The sequence below is a fragment of the Merops nubicus genome, unplaced genomic scaffold, assembly GCF_000691845.1.
Source record: "Merops nubicus isolate BGI_N331 unplaced genomic scaffold, ASM69184v1 scaffold10723, whole genome shotgun sequence".
Classification (NCBI taxonomy): Eukaryota; Metazoa; Chordata; class Aves; order Coraciiformes; family Meropidae; genus Merops; species Merops nubicus.
In genome coordinates, this window is record NW_008598263.1 from 1 (window position 1) to 17,715 (window position 17,715).

The 17,715-nt window shown below is 41.5% G+C and overlaps 1 protein-coding gene across 1 annotated transcript; it reads right to left on the bottom strand.

The window, feature by feature from the left end:
- Nucleotides 1-7: 7 nt before the first annotated feature.
- Nucleotides 8-1,640, bottom strand: LOC103769756 (RNA-directed DNA polymerase from mobile element jockey-like; the record flags this gene model as incomplete). The annotated part of the gene is given in 2 exon segments (XM_008936991.1): nt 8-950; nt 1,517-1,640. Coding segments are annotated over 2 exon segments (1,067 nt in total), but the record flags the coding sequence as incomplete, so codon positions are not given.
- Between the last annotated feature and the right edge of the window lie 16,075 nt (nt 1,641-17,715).

Sequence of the window (17,715 nt, forward strand, 5' to 3'; positions counted from 1 at the left end):
GCATTGCCTGGGGTTGTTATGACTGAAGTGAAAGACCCAGCACTGGGCCTTGTTAAACCTCATACAACTGACCCCAGCCCATTGCTCCAGCCTGTCCAGACCCCTCTGCAGAACCTTCCTACCCTCCCGCAGATCCACACTCCCACTTAATTTTGTGTCATCTATAAATTTACTGAGGGTGCATTTAATCCCCTCATCTAGGTCATTCATAAAAATATTAAAGAAGACTGGTCCCAAAACTGAGACCTGAGGGACACCACTTATGACTGGATGCCAGCTGGATTTAACTCCATTCACCACAACTCCCTGGGCTCGGCCATCCAGCCAGTTTTTAACCCAGCCAAGAGTCCTCCTGTCTAGGCCATGAGCCGCCAGCTTCTCCAGCAGAATGCCATGGGAGATGGTGTCAAAGGCCTCACTGAAGTCCAGGTAGACAACACCCACAGCCTTTCCCTCATCCACTAGATGGGTCACCTGATCATAGAAGGACATCAGGTTAGTCAAACAGGACTTGCCCTTCATAAACCCGTGTTGGCTGGATCCAATCCCCCTGTTGTCCCACACTTGCCTCGTGATCTCCCCCAAGATGAACTGTTCCATAATCATCCCTGGCACCGAGGTCAGGCTGACAGGCCTGTAGTTCCCTGGATCCTCCTTCCTGCCCCTCTAGATGGGCGTCCCATCAGCAAGTCTCCAGTCATCTGGAACCTCCCCCATCAACCAGGACTGCTGGTAAATGCTGGACAGAGGTTTGGCAAGTTCCCCCACCAGCCTCCTCAGCACTCTCGGGTGGATCTCATCCAGCCCCATAGACTTGTGGGTGTCCAACTGGCCTATCAGGTCCTTCACTGCTATTTCCTGGATTATTAGGGGATCATTCTGTTCGCCATCCCTTTCTTCCAGCTCAGGGGACTGAATACCATGAGGGTAACTGGACCCACTATTGAAGACTGAGGCAAAGAAGGCATTCAGTACCTCAGCCTTTTCCTTATCCTAATTAACAATGTTCTCCCTTGCATCCAATAAAGGATGGAGATTCTCCCTGGTCCAGATGGTGACCAGCTTGTGCTAATTGAGAATGACCTATTTTCAAGTATTTTCTATATTTTCTGGAATCCCTGTAGTCTTTTTTCTCTTTGGGAATGATATTTTTGAAAAATTGTGTGCATGCCTATACTACAGGTGCTTTGTGGTAGGTCAGGACAGAATAAGAAATACCTGAATGAGCTTGGGATTTTGATCAAAGCACATCCTTTATTATATACTCCAGAGAGCTTTCTTATCTAGAAAAGTCCTTGATATTTTGCTGAAAGTGTCTCATCGGAGAAGTAAGAGAATGGCTGGCTGAATTACATCCTCTCTGCACCAGCATTTAGGAAAAGAAAGGTCCTGCTTGAAAATGTGGATTGCTTCTCAGAGCAGGGCCAGGGCAGATGCCTGTCCCACAGAAACAGCATATACAGGAAACACAGGAAGGAGCTCTTTGACTATGTCTTCATTAGCAAATGAAACAGACCACAGGCTGCTGGCCAGTTTTTGTGAGGTGCGTGCATTCGTATGGCTAAATTGTCTTTCTTCTTCTCTCTAAAACTCCTGGCCTTATCCCTACTAGGGATAACTCTGCTGGCATCAGATGGCATATTGGTAGATGTTACAGGTCAAAACTGTGCCAGGGTACACCAATCCAATAGTGATGGTGATTTTGAACCAGAGCACTGGGGTGTCTTATTTTATTACAATACATGGCTGATGTAATTACTCTGTCCTGATTGTAGATGTCCAAAAGGCTTACCATCTCATTGTAGAGTCCCTTGTACAGAAAAAATTATTTGCAGGTGGTGATGGATGTCTTCAATAGATTAGCAACTAGAGATGAGATAAACCATCCTTTCTCTGCTCTGATTATACAGAAATATAAAACGACCAACTTAGTTTTCGACATCTAACTTCAGATATCTTTCATTACAGGAGATGAACCCCACTATATCTGTCTGTGTTTCAAGAAATGTGGTTGCTTGAAATTTCATGGACTATGAAAATAAACTAAGCCACAAGGTTTTTGAAATTTGCGAAAATCTGTGCTTTTGTCATCATCCTTTAATTGAGGGTTGATCATGCAAATGGAAATCCTTTCATAGAGCATTTTTTTGTAGCCCTTTGTTAGATTGGGAGTGTGGAGTAAGAGCTTGCATTATCTTTAGAAGCTGTGCCAAGTGAGGAAGAGGAGTTGGTGGCACAGACTTCCAGGTTGAGGGTGACCTGCTGAGCTTATGGGAGTGCCATGCTCCAGCTAAGGACCAGGATGCACATGAATCTGACCCATTCCTGAGAGGAGGTTCCACCTGCAGCAAACAGCAAATGTTTAAACCAGGTGATGATATTGGCTTTTATATATGCTTATTTATTTCTCATTTATCCTCATCTACCTACCAGGGCTTTACTGGTGTATGGTTCATCTGGGAAAGATGATTTTGTTATATAGAGTATACAGTAAACACCTTGGGGAGATTTGATTGTAAGGATATAAAATTGATTTTCTTTCCCATACAGGAATAACTTTATAGATATAAAGATAGTAGATGTATAACTTCTGCCAAGATAAGTGTAACCATGTCAGAGGAGGGATGGAAGGGTTAGGCAGTTCATCTGCTGTGTTAGTATATCCTGAACAGAATTTCCCTTTACCTATAGGTGTTTATGGATTTACTGTTCACAAAGAGTGATGTTGATATCTGAATGCCTGTTGGAGGTGAAGGAGAATCAGAACAGCAGGTGAAAAAGAGAAGAGCTGAGCCCTCATGAGATATGTACATTGCAGAGTTCTGCACACAGTGAGGGATGCTGGTCTCCTAATAAGGGAAAGGTGGTGAGCACACCACTGAAAATTTTTAGCAACAAGAATGCATCAGACTATGGAAATTACCATAATGGACCTAAATGCTGGCTGCTTATTTAACAGGGTTTCATGAAATTACTAGAGAAAGCCTTTCATTTCGTTCTGTATTGGAGGAGACTTGAATCTAGCTAGAAGCTGGGAAACCAATTTTCCTTGTCCCTCTGCTGCCTTCCAGCCTTCTGAATGAGGAATGGTTTTCCTGGGGAGCTGGGGCACAGAGAACACCTCTGGGCCAGATCTGAGCCTTGAAATCAGCATCTTCTTCGTGAAATTCATATAATTGCCAGTCATGTGGAGAATTACACTGGGGACCATCTGCTGGAAGGTCCCCACTGATTGCAAGGTCCCTCCTGAAGACCAGAAAGGGGATTTGGATGCATACAAGAAAGGAAAGAGAGAGGAACAGAATGTAAACTGGTTAATTTGAGCCTGGGAAGGAGACATGAGTAAAGATGTCAAATAAGCTGACTGCTGTGAGAAGGTAACACAGAATTATCCTAACAGATGAAGGAAAGAAGGCTGTGGTAAGCTTCACCAACAAGATGAGCAGCCATGTTCTTCTGAGTCAGGAGGATCCAGGACACAGAGCGGAAAACATTAAGGCCCGTACCTGCTCTTCCATGTCTCATTTTATTTCAGAATGGCTAGGTTTTCAAGTAACTTTTTATATGTTTTTTTATATGTTTTTTTGTTCTTTTTTTTTTTTTTTTTTTTTGTGAGGTAGGAGTTTAGCCTTCAGAAGAACTGTTTAATTGCAAAATATAAGAGGAGAGAGAATTGAATTTTCCAGTTTAGTTTTGATATAATTGTATGAGTTGGTTGTAATGTGAAATGGCAGAAATTTCCAGCAGACAAAAAGAAGCTTTCATGCTAATTTAAAATTTAAAAAGTGAATTCTGAAGACTTTTGGGGGCACTGTTATTTTGAGGAAAGAATAAAAAAGAAGCTGCAGGGAATGTTTTTAGACTAAACCAGGTAGAGAATGTAATTTGCAAATAAAAGAAACTATGCAAGAACAATGGAGCCGTAAGTCCATGGGTTATTATGTCTGGCATATTTTGTAATGCCCTTATTTTCCAAGGGGAGAAAGAGTAACACATCTCTTCTTTTCATTTGTACCGCTCCAGTGAGAAACCTTCAGCTGTGGACTTTTTCAGAATAACACACGTTTTCTACTGGGCAGGCAGATTACACGGGCAGAGTGCTTCTGTCCATGTAGTTTATATGAGACTGGAATTTATTAGCACAGTGTTTTTAAAGTGCAATAAAATGCAGCACTCAGATCTCTCTGGGGATCTGTATTATGTAGAGTGTTGTGACTTAAAAAGAAGAGCTGTCATATTGTACTGTACCACCCAACTTGCAAGAGCAACCATGTTTAGGTAGTTAAAGGAAATACTTTGGTATCTGTAGGAGAGTCCTTGTTCCCCAGAAAACCAAACCTTCATCACAACAGAAGGAGGGCTCTTCCTAACCAGGGGAGAGATCTACCTACCTGAAAAGCTTGACATTACGCAGCCAGGTGTTGGATGTCCTCTCCTCAGAAAGTGCAGGGACGCAGGAAATAACATGGGCAAGTCCCTTCTTCTGGCAGCACTTCAGCTGCCCAAAGGTAGATATATGTAATGCCTGTTTGAATGAGAACTGTCCTGAACTTTCCTTTTAATCTCAAAGGTTTATCATCTGGATGTCTTGTCCCAGTCAGGGAGGTGTGCTGTTAGGATCAGATCACACTGCTTGCTTCTCAGTCCATCCCTGGGGCTCTGTGACAAACCAATGGCACATTCCTCTTTTCCCCTGCATCAGAAGAAGCATTGTGGATAAATATGTGCAAGAACAAAGTTGAGGTTTACAGCCACTCTGGATGAAAAGGTATTGAGTCCCCAGGAAGGGGAGACCTTGGATGAATCAGTATTGTACTCAGGGCTGAACTTCCAAAGCCCTGTGGAGTCTTTGCCTTCAGTTCTACCTTTCTGGTTTTAGCTCTACATGAATAGAAGTAAACTATTATTAAGAGAGGGAAATTTATGTCTGGAGAATTGCAGTCTAAAGAATTTCAATGAGTATCAAAAAATAGGGATGTTATTTGGAGAAAATCTATTTGTGAGATAGTTTCTGCACTGTAATTACCCTGAAATAAGTAGAACTTACCAGTGTTGCAGTTTCTGTTTGAAGATCAAAAATTATTTTTAGTCAAAACCAGTACATTTTCCTTTCATTTGCCCTTTAGAAGTACTGAGGTGGTTTGCTGAAGTGTTTCTCTTTGTGAAGATGGAATTGTTTAATTTTTTTTACAGTTCTACTACTGTGATAGTCTAGTATAAATAAACTTTTTTTTTTTTAATATATATATATGTATTGGTGGCTAACCTTGATGAAATGAAGTGTCAGTCAAGAGGTTATTTAGGTTAGCTTTGTTTCAGCTGTGTGTGCCTTCGCAGGTTTAGCTTCACTTTTTAATGAAAATGTTAAAGAAATAAGATAATGGAAGCTTATTTCCTTACTAAAGTCATAGTGGAAGAAATTAACTTTCTTCTCATTTACCTGCTCCCTGAGAAACCGAATATTCCTATATAAAGTTCTCAGCAGGCAACCCTAAAAGAAAACCTTTGTCCTGGACCCTAGTTTTCATTTGTTAAGGAACCCTGGAGATTTCACTTAAGTTTATCTCTGTATCGCTTTCTACCTTTCCTCTCTCTCACCTATTTTACCAAGTTCTCCAAGCAAAGAATATCTGCCAGCATGCAGCATATATCCAACATATATCATAGTACTAATTAGTGTATCTTGCATTTTCGTTTGGCAAATATCTGTCGGAAAGCAGGCACAAGTTTGCTTTCCTTGGTGACTCTGGGAGTGGTTTTATGTCACTACGGGCAGCTATTCATGATCCTTGTCAAATTTAGCTGTGGCAGCTGAAGAAGAATTGTGCATATGTTCCTGCATGAGTTTCTCCTCTCAGTCTTTTGAGCCATAACAACTGAAGTCACTAGAGATAGGGAATCCGACCCTTTTGGCAATGGCCTAAATTAGTGTGGTTCCAATACAGGGGAATTTTAGAAATCCCTCTCTTGAAAGGGTTTATATTAGGATTCTGGTTTCATTGAAAGAAGTGGGGGAGGGAGCAGGTATTTTGTCTGCGCTTACATCCCTACATGTCTTGGAGAGCGGAAAGCATCAGAGCAAAACACGTGAAGTGTTTTATATTAATTCATTCTCCTGGCTCTGTCAGCTCCTGAAGTATAGGAGCATAGGAGGCATGAGGACATTTTCCTCACTACACTGCAAGCTCAACCATCCTGTCACATTGTTGTCAGTTTTCACCTTCCTTTGGAGTACCAGGTACTGATACAGGTATAACAGGGCAATGGCCATATAAGTTTTATCTTCTTAAATTCCTCTTAGTTATCTCTACTGGGGTATAGTGGCCAGGTAAAATGAGTAATGCTGTACAGTGACAGTATACCAATCTTTATTGGACTCAGTTGAACTGTTAGATCTTTTAATTGTCATCAGTGTGTGAACATGGCATATAATAACACCTGTTCAAGGAAATGGGTGTTAATTCTGTATTCAGAACACACAAAAGACCACAAAAAGATTGTATAATAGGATGCAAGTATGTCAGGAAGCAAAAAATAGCAATAAGAATTCAGCTGTAGTGCAAACTTGTCCATAAGGAAGCAAAATCTTAATATGTGAAGCATCAGGTGACCTTAATAGAATGTGGCTTTACCAGCTCTTCCTGTAATTACAATATGAAATTTTGCACACATTAATGGTAAGGTTTAAATCATCTAACCGGAGAAACAGAAAACACTATGGACACAACTATATTTACACAGAATCAAAAATGAAATTGTCTCAAACTTATTTAACCTTCCCTTCTCTGCCAACAGCAACAATAACAGAAAATCATCTGTGTCCTGAGGTTAAATACTTAGTCTCTCAGCCTGAAATGTGAATGTTTTGGCAGTGCTGTAAGTCTATTAAAGGAGAAGTTTTGTTTGAGATTGTTTTGGAACCCAAGCTATTTGGAGCTCTATTAGGCCCTATTATAATGGAGGAGCGTGTGGGCAGATGTTCAAAAGCAACAAGGTTGCCACATCTTACCAGGGTATTGCTCATCAGCTGAGCGATGGTAACTGGCTAGTTGCACAAACTTACCCTCCCTGGTTGTAAAGTAAAACCTATTAGCTTAAATAATGAGTCATTAAACCAAAGTAACTCGTTGCTTTTGCTTGTATGCCCATAATCACAGACTGTGCTGGAGCTTAAGTTTTAACTGCTAAGCAGTATGGGTAAGCTTCCAGAACATTTCAAAGTGATTTAGTGTCCGAAGCCCCAGTTTCAAAGGTGGCGTGGGGATTTCACTGGCTGAGAGGTTTTAGCTCTCCCATGTCCAAGTGCCCATACTACGTTTGAAGAGGGGAACTTGCCTTTCTCAAAAGGGAGCTCAAGTCACTCAAGCCGGGAGGGTAGTGATGAGAAAAAGCCCTGAGGTTGCTTACAGGGAAGGGAAGAAGTGGAGGAAATGACGCAGAGCATCCCGACCAACTTGTGTGGTTGGTGAACTCTGTGGAAAGATCTGGGGAGTCTCCAGTTTCTTGTTCAAGGGAGAAATTCACCCAACATTTTCCCTGCTTTGTTATGCCACTGCTTTGGTTTCTAAATCATTCAGACACTTTGGAAAATGCTGTCCTAAATGTCCACTCCTACTCATTAAAATCAGTGGGTATCAAAGATTTTTGGTGGGAATGGCAGAGAGGGCCCTTACGAAGTTGCACTCCCCTTGCTTGTGACATGAACAGAGCCTGTTGTGTGAATGTGGTGTTGTGTGCATTCCAGGGCCATCTATTATTCTCTTGGTAACAGAAAATACCATTTATTTCCATTTATGCAGACCATAAATCAACTTGATATTAGCAGCATGTGATCTAATGCTGCACAGTGTGCATCAACATGAGAAGAACAAATCTGTTCAAAGTTTTGGAACACTTAAATGTCCCTTTTTCACTCCCTTTTTCTCCTTCCCATTGTTTTAAAACCATTTAAATAAGACCTTCTACAATCATTACAGGGTGGGCTTTTTCTCTCTGGGGAAGAAGCAGCATTGCTGGAAACTGCTCCCTTCTAGTTTTCAGAGGAGGAAGCTTTTTAACCTCGCTCTGTTTTTCTATTATCAGGAGGAAAAGTATGTTGCAAATCAACCTCCCAGATGTAACAAAAAATGATGACAATTAATAACAAACAACAGTATGCAAATTGGGAGGTTTTCAGTTATATCCTGGTTTTAATACTGCGAATCCATCTACTACAAAGTAAGAGAGAATAATGTCTGATCATTGGTGTTATTCATTGATCACTAGCTGTTGTTGCTCAACAAGGAACATATTTGGATGCTTACGAGATTAAGGAGACAAATTCAACACAGGATCACAGAATCACGGAATGGTAGGGACTGGAGGGGACCTCTGGAGATCACCCAGTCCAACCCCCCTGCCAATGCAGGTTCACCTAGAGAAGGTTAGAGAGGAATGTGTCCAGGCAGGTTTTGAAAGCCTCCAAAGAGGAAAACTCTACAACCTCTCTGGGCAGCCTACTCCAGTACTCCATCATCCTCAAAGCAAAGAAGTTATTCCTGATATTGAGGTGGAACTTCCTGTATTCCAGTTTGTGCCTGTTGTCCCTTGTCCTGTCACTGAGCAACACTGAAAAGAGACCAGACCCCTCCTCTTGACACCCACCCTTGTGATATTTATAAACGTTGATAAGATCCCCTCTAAGCCTTCTCTTTTCTAGGCTGAGCAGACTTTCCTCATAAGAGACATGTTTCAATCCCTCTAGCCATCTTTGTAGCCTTCCATTGGACTGTCTCCAGTAGTTCCCTGTCTCCCATGAACTGGGGAGCCCAGAACTGGACACAGAACTCCAGATGTGGCCTCACCAGGGAACAGCAGAGAAGTTGGAGAACCTCCCTTGACCTGCTGGTCACACTCTCCTTAATGTGCCCTAGGATACCATTGGCCTTCTTGGCTACAAGGGCACACTGCTGTCTCATGGTTGGCACCTTGGTACTTGTGTCTGCCCCAGGATGTATATACCTGGTGGCTCCAGTGATCTTCAGTGAGATTGTTACTCCCATCCCAAAATGAACAGGCTCTGGGAAGGTGCAGGTTGGCTTGAAAGATCACTATGGAACTCCAAACCAGTGTGATCTCAGACTTGGCATGTGCTAACAGGGCTAAGGCCAGATATATGTTCAGGACTGACGTTCTCCTTCTCACACTGTCTTGGGAACCACATATACCTGCATGGCTTGACGGCTTTCTAATGGGATATAGAGGGATATGTCCCTTTTCCCAATTACTCTGTGTCTTAACAGATCTGAAAGGAAGCAAAAGTCTGTTCTTGACTCAGTGCTGGAAACAGTGTAAAGAGTTTTGAGGGAAGTCTACTTAAAAGTTGATTGAAGAATAAGAAGTGGCTTAGTGCATGCCTAGGAGATGGAGAGCTGTATGGTAGAGGAGCAATGGGGAGGAAAGGGCAATGGCAGCTTGTAGGTATCTGGACTGACAGAGTATCAGACTCTAAGTAGCTCTCTTCCCATAGCATGGAGAAGTAGAACAGTGCTGTCAGTCATTTACAAGTTACCCTATACAGCAGAGACTATGCAACATGCTTAAGGGTTAACGACTCAGGCAGAAGGAAGACTGAACTAGAAGCTCCTCAGTTGTCTCAGGGCAGCTTTAACCTTTTGGTTGTTCTTCATTTCTGGAGGACAAGGGTAATGCTACACACTTTCCTTGGAGTATCCATGTACCTTAAAACACTATTCTGTCAAGCGAGCTTAAAAAAAAAATATTTTTGACTGCTTTCAGGTGGATCATCATATCAAAGAGATAGCTAAGTATTTCATAATAGGTAAGAGGGATTTTTATTATTGATCTTTATGTGAGCTGGAGGGTGCCAGTGAATAAGAAGTCCTAATGTGCCAGGAGCTGTACACATAATGAGGAGACTTAACAAATATACAAGAGCATACATTTATAGCACTCCCTAAATAGGCTTCCTTAATCTCACTGAAATGCAGTTAATCAAGATAATCCAAAAAAACCTTCTATTGTCCTTTAAGTTGGGCTAATAAAATTCACTTTATTTCTCCAGTAGTCCTCTGTATTTCATTCCACAGCATTCTTTAATATTCATAGCAGGGTGAAGGGTTCATATCGTTGTTTCAGCTAATTGGTACTGCAGTAAAGAATATGAGACAGAAAAAGATCCTAGAGGAGAATGTTGTAAAAAAAGCACCAAGGCAAAGTCTCTAAATGGGCATGCCTGGTACAAAACACCTGTAGCCTTTAATTTAGAGCCTCTTCAGCTCCCCTGGGGTGCTCCAAGAGGAGATTTAAAACATCCTTGCAATACTTGGCTGTGGGCAAGTTCTCCTCCCTGTACTTGGTGCATACCAAATGCAGCTAAATAGGTATTCTGTGATTTTGGGGGGGACATAGGAGAGGATGAGCCCCTGAGTTTGTACCTCTTCTTTCCTGTTACATTTTCTAAACTGATCCCAAAGGAAAAAAAAACTAAACAAACAAACAAACAAAAACATTAAAAATCTTGGTGCTAACTTAATTTTGTGTCTGTTTGCTCTGTGTTTCTGACAGGCTCCAATAACAAGAAGGCTGACAAAACCCAGACAATTCTTCATGATTCTTCTATCCTTACTGATTGTTGGTCTTCCAGATAGCCATAAAAGCCTTTTCCTGATATTTCCAAACACAGAAATCTTCTCTGGAAAGAGTTTGAGAACTCTGGACTTTTATCTGTCATTTTCTTGGGTAATTTTTGCCCATACAAGTCATACATGGTGGCTCTGACATGCACTGATCTCATGGCACGTGGTCACACACTTCTGCCTAGAAGTCTTGTATGTAAATCAGCTAGAGAGATGCAAGAATAGCCAAGCATGGGTTTTCTGCCTTTCCTCTTACACCCTTCCCACAGTGGCCTAAAGTACACTGAAGACTAAGCTAATGAGAAACCCCTAACCAACCCTTTCGTGCACTGGAAGACAGATTTTATCTCTTGGGAAGATCTCTGTCTTCCAGCTGAGACAGCTGAACTATGTGATGGGGCTTCTTTGAGCCTCAGCAGCTGGAGAGCATAGCTGAGGTCCTGAAGTAAAGCAGAGTCTTTAACCTAGGCAGTCATTAAGTGTCAGGAAACACCAAATACGGACTCCATTACTACTATTATAAAGTGTGAAAATATTAAAAACGTAAAGAGAATAGTGATATCACCTTTCTCTGTGTTGAAACATTAAAACCTTGTCTCTTAATTCTACACTGTTATTTTCTTTTACCTTTATTTTTAAGGTGTTTGATCTTCCCATTGGATGAAACAGTCTTTTCTAATAGTCTATCCTACTTGTAGCTTTTGAGAGTTTATAAATGCAAGTGTTACTGAGGTAATCTTAGCTACAGGTGGTTCAACTGTCTTTGCCTACTCATTTGCAAAATTTTTTTCCTTTTCTGCTAAAAGCACATATATTTTGCCTCCATTAATAGGGAGAATAGTAAAGGTAAAAATTAGTTCAATGGTCTGAGGAGTTTGGATCACTGAAATCTGTCCATAGCTAACACTTTGAGGAACACCCAAGCTGAAACAGGCACCAGTTTGCTGATTGTTTCTATTGTAGTTAGGGTACGACCCTTTATCTCTCATTTTCTTATCAGGAAAAAGTGGATTATAATATTTGAAGCATGTATTACATTGTTGCAAGGTGTTTTGATCTGTGTTTGTAAGGAGGGAAATGTGAAGAGCTAATGGCAACTGAGTAATCATCTCAGGCTCTGGACATGGCTTGAGCTGCTGCTGCTGTGCAGCTCTCGCTGCTCTCCCCAAAGGATGGAAATGCATCAGCTCTGGGAGGACGTGCACCAGCTTTTCTGGGACAAAGCCTGCACTCCCCAGCGAGTTACCACACAGATGCAAAATGACATCTCAGAAGCTGTCTCAAGATGTAGTCTCCCTCCTGATAGATGGAAGCATGACAATAGGGTCTCATTAGGAGATGTTTAGAGATATAAGGTGGCTGCTTGAGTTGATAGTAACCTGTTCTCGGACAAGTAGCAATACATTTTACATGTGTGGAGCCGGACTGTGCAGCTCACTTTCCTGGGATATTTTTCAGACCAAAAGTTTAGCAAACTCAGGAAAGACTGGACGTTTATGTGGATGAGAATGTCATTCCGAGCTGCAATAGAATGAACACAAAAAAACCCCACAGGCTGGAGATAATTCACAAGATAAAGCAATTTATAACAGTATTAAGGTTGTAAACACTGTGGGAATGGAGTTTTCACGGTGTGCCAAAGCTTTTCTTGTATCTTCTTGCAAAACACAGAGTACTGGCTGTTATTTTGCATCATTGCATTTGATGATATAAACCCTACCCTGACAGTTGCTTCTATGCTTTCATAATGCTAAGCTTTGAAAGTTGAAGAAAGAAGTTTTGCAGGCACTCAAAAAAAGCTAAGATACTAAAAAGCTCTTGTGTAGATGTGACAAATATGTGACTTAAATTGTGTACTTGAAATTTACATTAGGAGTCAGATAACTGGAGTTGAGATCTGGCACAGGGCTGGGGGAAAAGTGGCCAGAAGGAGGTGCAGAGCAACAGCTGTGGAACAAAAGTGTTATGCCTGAGAGCAGTTTAACAGCTTTTCTGCTGAAAAAAATGGCTGATGTGAAAGTCAAATGGTAAATGCAGTAAAATGGTAAAAACTTAGTCATATTGTCCATGAAAAGATACAAACCTTGATCTTATTTAGGACTTATTCTTTGTATTCTTGAAATCACATATGAGCAGTGTATAGCAATAGTAAGGACATCTTTACTGTAATAAATAGCATGAAAATGGCTATGAGTCTCCTGGAAATAAACAGGATGTAGGAAAAAACATGACAGTTGGGACACAACTATAAGCCTAATTGTGTTACAGAACAATGAAAGAAAAATACTAATTGAATGATGCAACAATACATGCACTATGAAAGGATACCTCTTGACCTTTAGGCATTCATTTGCTGAATATTTTACCAAACATTACTGCTGAACTGACTCAAACAGGCAAAGAAATAGACAGAGTATACAACTTGAGACTGTTATAATAAATAGGTTGGAAGTCTGTGAGGTAAAGTGAGTGAAAATGGGATGTTGGTTCTCCTTGACCTCAACAGAGGGAGGAAGGCAAGGGTGAGGAGAGGTGTCACAGTGCAGGCTGTGGAGATGCTTCTTTTGCTGTGACATCCCTCAGGTGAGAATTGTGACCCCAAAGTGTATTTGTGCCAGGAGACAGAGCGAGAAGGCAGACTCAGCCCTGAAGACTGAAGGATTAGACTTAGAGAAAATGCTAAAGGAAGTTTTGAGAAACAGCTGGTAGTACTAATAGCCAAGGCTGAGTTAAATAGTGCTGGGAAGTCTTTTAGTATGTAGAAGAGAGCAAGACCTGTGTCTTAACTTCTCTTTGGGGTCTCCAAGTATCAAATATGATGACCAGAAAATGATTCATTCTACTTGTTGCTACAGTATGTCCAGGCTCTGTGCCTAATTCCCAAGCCTAAACTTCAAGCAGTCTCCAAAATATCAGCTTTCTGTGTCTATCACACAAATTGGCCTGTGAGTATCTTGACCTCTGTGGCTTGCCCTGTTGCACTAGGTTTGGGATGAAGCAGACATAAATGGCTCCTGCCCACCATGTGTTTGTCAGTCATAGACCTCCTCTGGAAGCTCAAGATTCTCATTTCCTTCCTGATAATCTATAACTGCTGGGGAGCAAGGGGAAGGCCTGATTGGCATGGGTTAGCAACTGCCATAAAATTATATGTAAACTGTATTGGGACAGTTGAAGACCCTTTGTCCAGAACTCTCGAAGATTTTTCCAGAGCTGAAGATGCACAAATGTGTGTTGAAGACTTTTTTGTACTTTATGATGAAAGCTTCTCTGGATGCAAGTGAAAGTCTATATCTTCTTGTATAACCTAAGGAAAGGTGCTTTAAAAAGGCAAAGAAATGCAGAAAACATCATAAACTGTGATCATAATCTAGTTTAATTTTGCCTTTTCTTACAACTATTTTCCCTTCACCTTCAAGCTTTGGCATTTCCTGGATGTGGAGTTTAGAGTAAAAATTTGTTAGTGTGAACCTATCTCTAGTTTGAGATATTTATGGTGATGTTGAAATCTTACTGTACTAGTGAATGAACAGTAGCATATTTTGTAGGAATAATGAAATCTCAGCAACATGAGACCTCAATAAAGCACATTGTTGTTAAATCTTTGCTGACTGCTGTTTCTATGTGTGAATTATAAGGTGTGTGGATAACTGAAGTGCGAATTAATGAGGTTTCGCTGTGCTGAAATGAAACTGGTGGGACGTGAGCTAAGAAATATGGTGTTACTTACTATTTTGTATTCAAGAAATTATGTTTTTTGAGCAGCTGCCATTCAGAGCATGGGTGGCTACACTGAGGGCATCTCTGAAACTGTATTTTCGTATGCATATTCCTGGGGGAGATTTTTATCCATCATTTTTATTCCCATTAACCAAAGAGAAGGCTGAATGAACTAAATATGTATTCAAGCTGAAGAGGAAAAGATGTATGAGCAAGAAGCTTTCAAAAACCCTTCATCTGCTTGGCAAGCTTGACGAAAGAGACCATAGGGAAGACCTACTTCCCTCTCCGCTTTCCTTCTGTGGTTTTGCCATCGAGTGTCACCTGTATTCCTCTTATTGCTCAACCAACTGTGAGCCAGTGGTGCTGCAGAGCAAGCACAAATGCCTGTGTGAGGCAATCTGATTTGCAGTTTGCTCAGTGCCTCCTTACCTGTCACTGGGTTACGTTGCATTAGTGAGGCTCATACGTTGTGGGAGAGCTTGTGACCTGTCCATGTGTGAGAGGTTCTATGCAGAGCTTAAACTCTTGGTAGAAAAAAAACCTCCTTCCAGGTGAGCATAAAGGTTTAGTAAGAAGTAACTGATGTTGCTGCACCCTTGCACAGTTTGGAGGTGGATTTCCAGGATTGAAGTCTCGCTCTTTTCTCCTCTAGATTTTTGTATCGTTGGTGCTGACTGAGGTGTCCCCTAGGTGCTGCAGTCACAGGCATCAGAACAATAGCTTGCTCTTGTGGGAAGAAAATTCAGAGGAAACTCAGGGCCAGACTGTCAACAGCTTTCACACCCTACCTCTATCCATGCTCTATTCACTGCTCTGCTTCTCCCAGCCTCTCATTACCTGTGGCAAAAGTTGTCATAATTTTTCTTTGCTAACCTCTTTGTCCACTTCACCACGTTCAGGCATCTGTCTGGGATGATGTTGGAGCTTGTATATCCATTTGGCACAAAAAGCTCTGCCTCCTATGAGCAACCTGTGGCTCTTTCCTCCAGACTGTGTATCTGGAGTGAAACAGAGCCGGGAGCAGAGTACCTGAAGTGTGTTGGTCCTTGCTTAAATACGCTGGTTAAGATTTTATTTATTTATTTGTTTCTTTACAGTAGGACATCCCCCCTGCCAGTTAAATTTTTTAGGTGAAGTAAGGCTTGAACCATGTTACAGAAGAGGACACAAATGACTCTGTAGAAGAACATGGGCTGGAGGAACATTTCCTTCCCCAACAGATCCAGTAGAGGAACTGTTTACTAGTTAAAGGTTTTCCCTCATCACATTTTGCTTCATTGCTCACCATATAGTGAGGCTTTGTGCAGAACTGTGATATTTTTTACTAGCTCGGTATTTTTGCTTTGTGCCCATAAGCAATTTTACAGAATATAAATGTACAGGTAAAGCTTCAAAGGAGTCATATGCCATTTTACCTGTGTGTGTTTGGTTTGGGACATGAGCTGAGGGACAGCATGACAAAGGGCTGAGGAAGTGCTGACAGCTCATCCATCGTGTACAAACAACCCTGAGAAGATGAGTGATCGCCAGCCATGTAATCACTCTGCCTTGCTCTCCTCCCTTTCTCACAAAGTACACATGCATGTACATTCACAAACACGCCTTTTCATGATAAATTCTCCAAATTTTTTTTTGGAAACTAATTTCTCTGTGCATTTCTGTCTGAAGGTTATCATTTTCTGTGGAAGCAAAAGGTCAGAGGGAGGCTTGGTTCAGAGAGGGAGCGGGACAGTGTGAATGTCTTGGGGTCTGCATTGGTGTTAATGGGTAGCTGAACATTTACCAGGAATATGTCTTTTCGGTTGCTGGAGTACGCTTGCAAGCAAATTACTTTTTGCATGAGTATTCGTTGGAATAAAGACTATCTCATTTTTTGTTTGTTTGCTTGCTTTTCTTTGCTTGTTTATATGATCTTCTGTTTTGCTTCCATTGGCTGACTGTGGAAAACCAGTTGTGGGATTCCCACCTGTCTTTCTGTTTTCCCATGTCAATGTCATACTACCTTCTGGGCAAGGCTATCTGGCTTTAAGATAGACATAAAAGACCAGATGATTTTAAGAGTCAATTAGGCCAGGCATAACACACTTTGTCAGTTGTGCTTGTTACAGGTTTTGAAGTTCAGCTAATTCTGGCAGCATCCAAAGGAATTCATTACTTCAAAACTGAGCTGCATCTATTTCAATTAAACAGTATGTGTCCTTTTCCTGCTGTATCTCTGTTGCTACAAGGGTGAGCCCCACTTTGACTGGGTTTGGACTTTGGATGAAGCAGCAGTGTTTGAAAGCAGTTTCATGGTGAATGTGACTAGGTCAGTGTGATGGCTCTGCTGAAAAGCATTTTTCTTCCCCTTCTCCTGCATCACATTCTCATCCTATCCCATCACAATCCCATCCAGTCTCTTGCACGATGAGAGCACTCATGTAGCAGAGTAGTCAGGTCATAGAGTAGATGCAGATGTTTTTTTTTTTAAGCTTCTTCTGTGCACTGGACAGCTGACAGGGCACTTCACACACATGCTTCAGCTGGCTTCAGCTGCCATCGGACTGCTCATTGAGAAAGCTGGCCAGAAGCTGTAGCAGATTGAGCACAAGACTGTTCCCATGCATTTCCCATCTAAATGTCAGCCAATGCTTGAAGTACCAGAAACTTCTGAGGAAACCTTATTACTCTTTTTCTTCTAAAATTTCCTGCCCCAAACTATGAATGAGTTGGTAAGCAGCCCATCACCCTTTTTTGCCATCCTTTACCAGATCGTTTCCTCATGGCACAGAGCACATGTCACAGAGTCCTCTCATCTGTGGTACACTCATCCTGTAGCAGGCAGCACTTATATAAGTAAAGATACATTTGGCTGAGGCTGCAGCATGAAACACATGTGGTCTTGTGACATCCCAAAGCAGTGCAAGTGCTGTAAAGGTTACCAGCCTGCCAGCACTAAATTACTTCTAGCTAATTTTACAGAACTACAGCAGTAACAGTGGACTCCTCACACACTTCTCCTTCTCAAAGGCCTTGGCTGGCATGCCATAGACAATGCTAATCAGGCATTAAAAGGCACAGGCCAAATCTGTAGAGCTTTACCAGGACCTGCACTTTCAAAGAAGCATGACTCACTTGTCAAATATGGCACTCAGCCTGTGGAAAATCCTTCTGAAGGAAGTAGTAGAAACATTACTTTGGAGACATTTAAAGAGGTCCTCCGAGACATTTAAAACTAGACTGGACAAAGCAGTAGAAAGTGTACTGCAGGGAACAACCCTGCAACAGCATGAGGTTTTGGTCTAAATGACCTAATAGGTCTTTTTTGTCCCTAATTTCTATGGTTTTATGACTGGAAATAACTTTTAACTTAAGA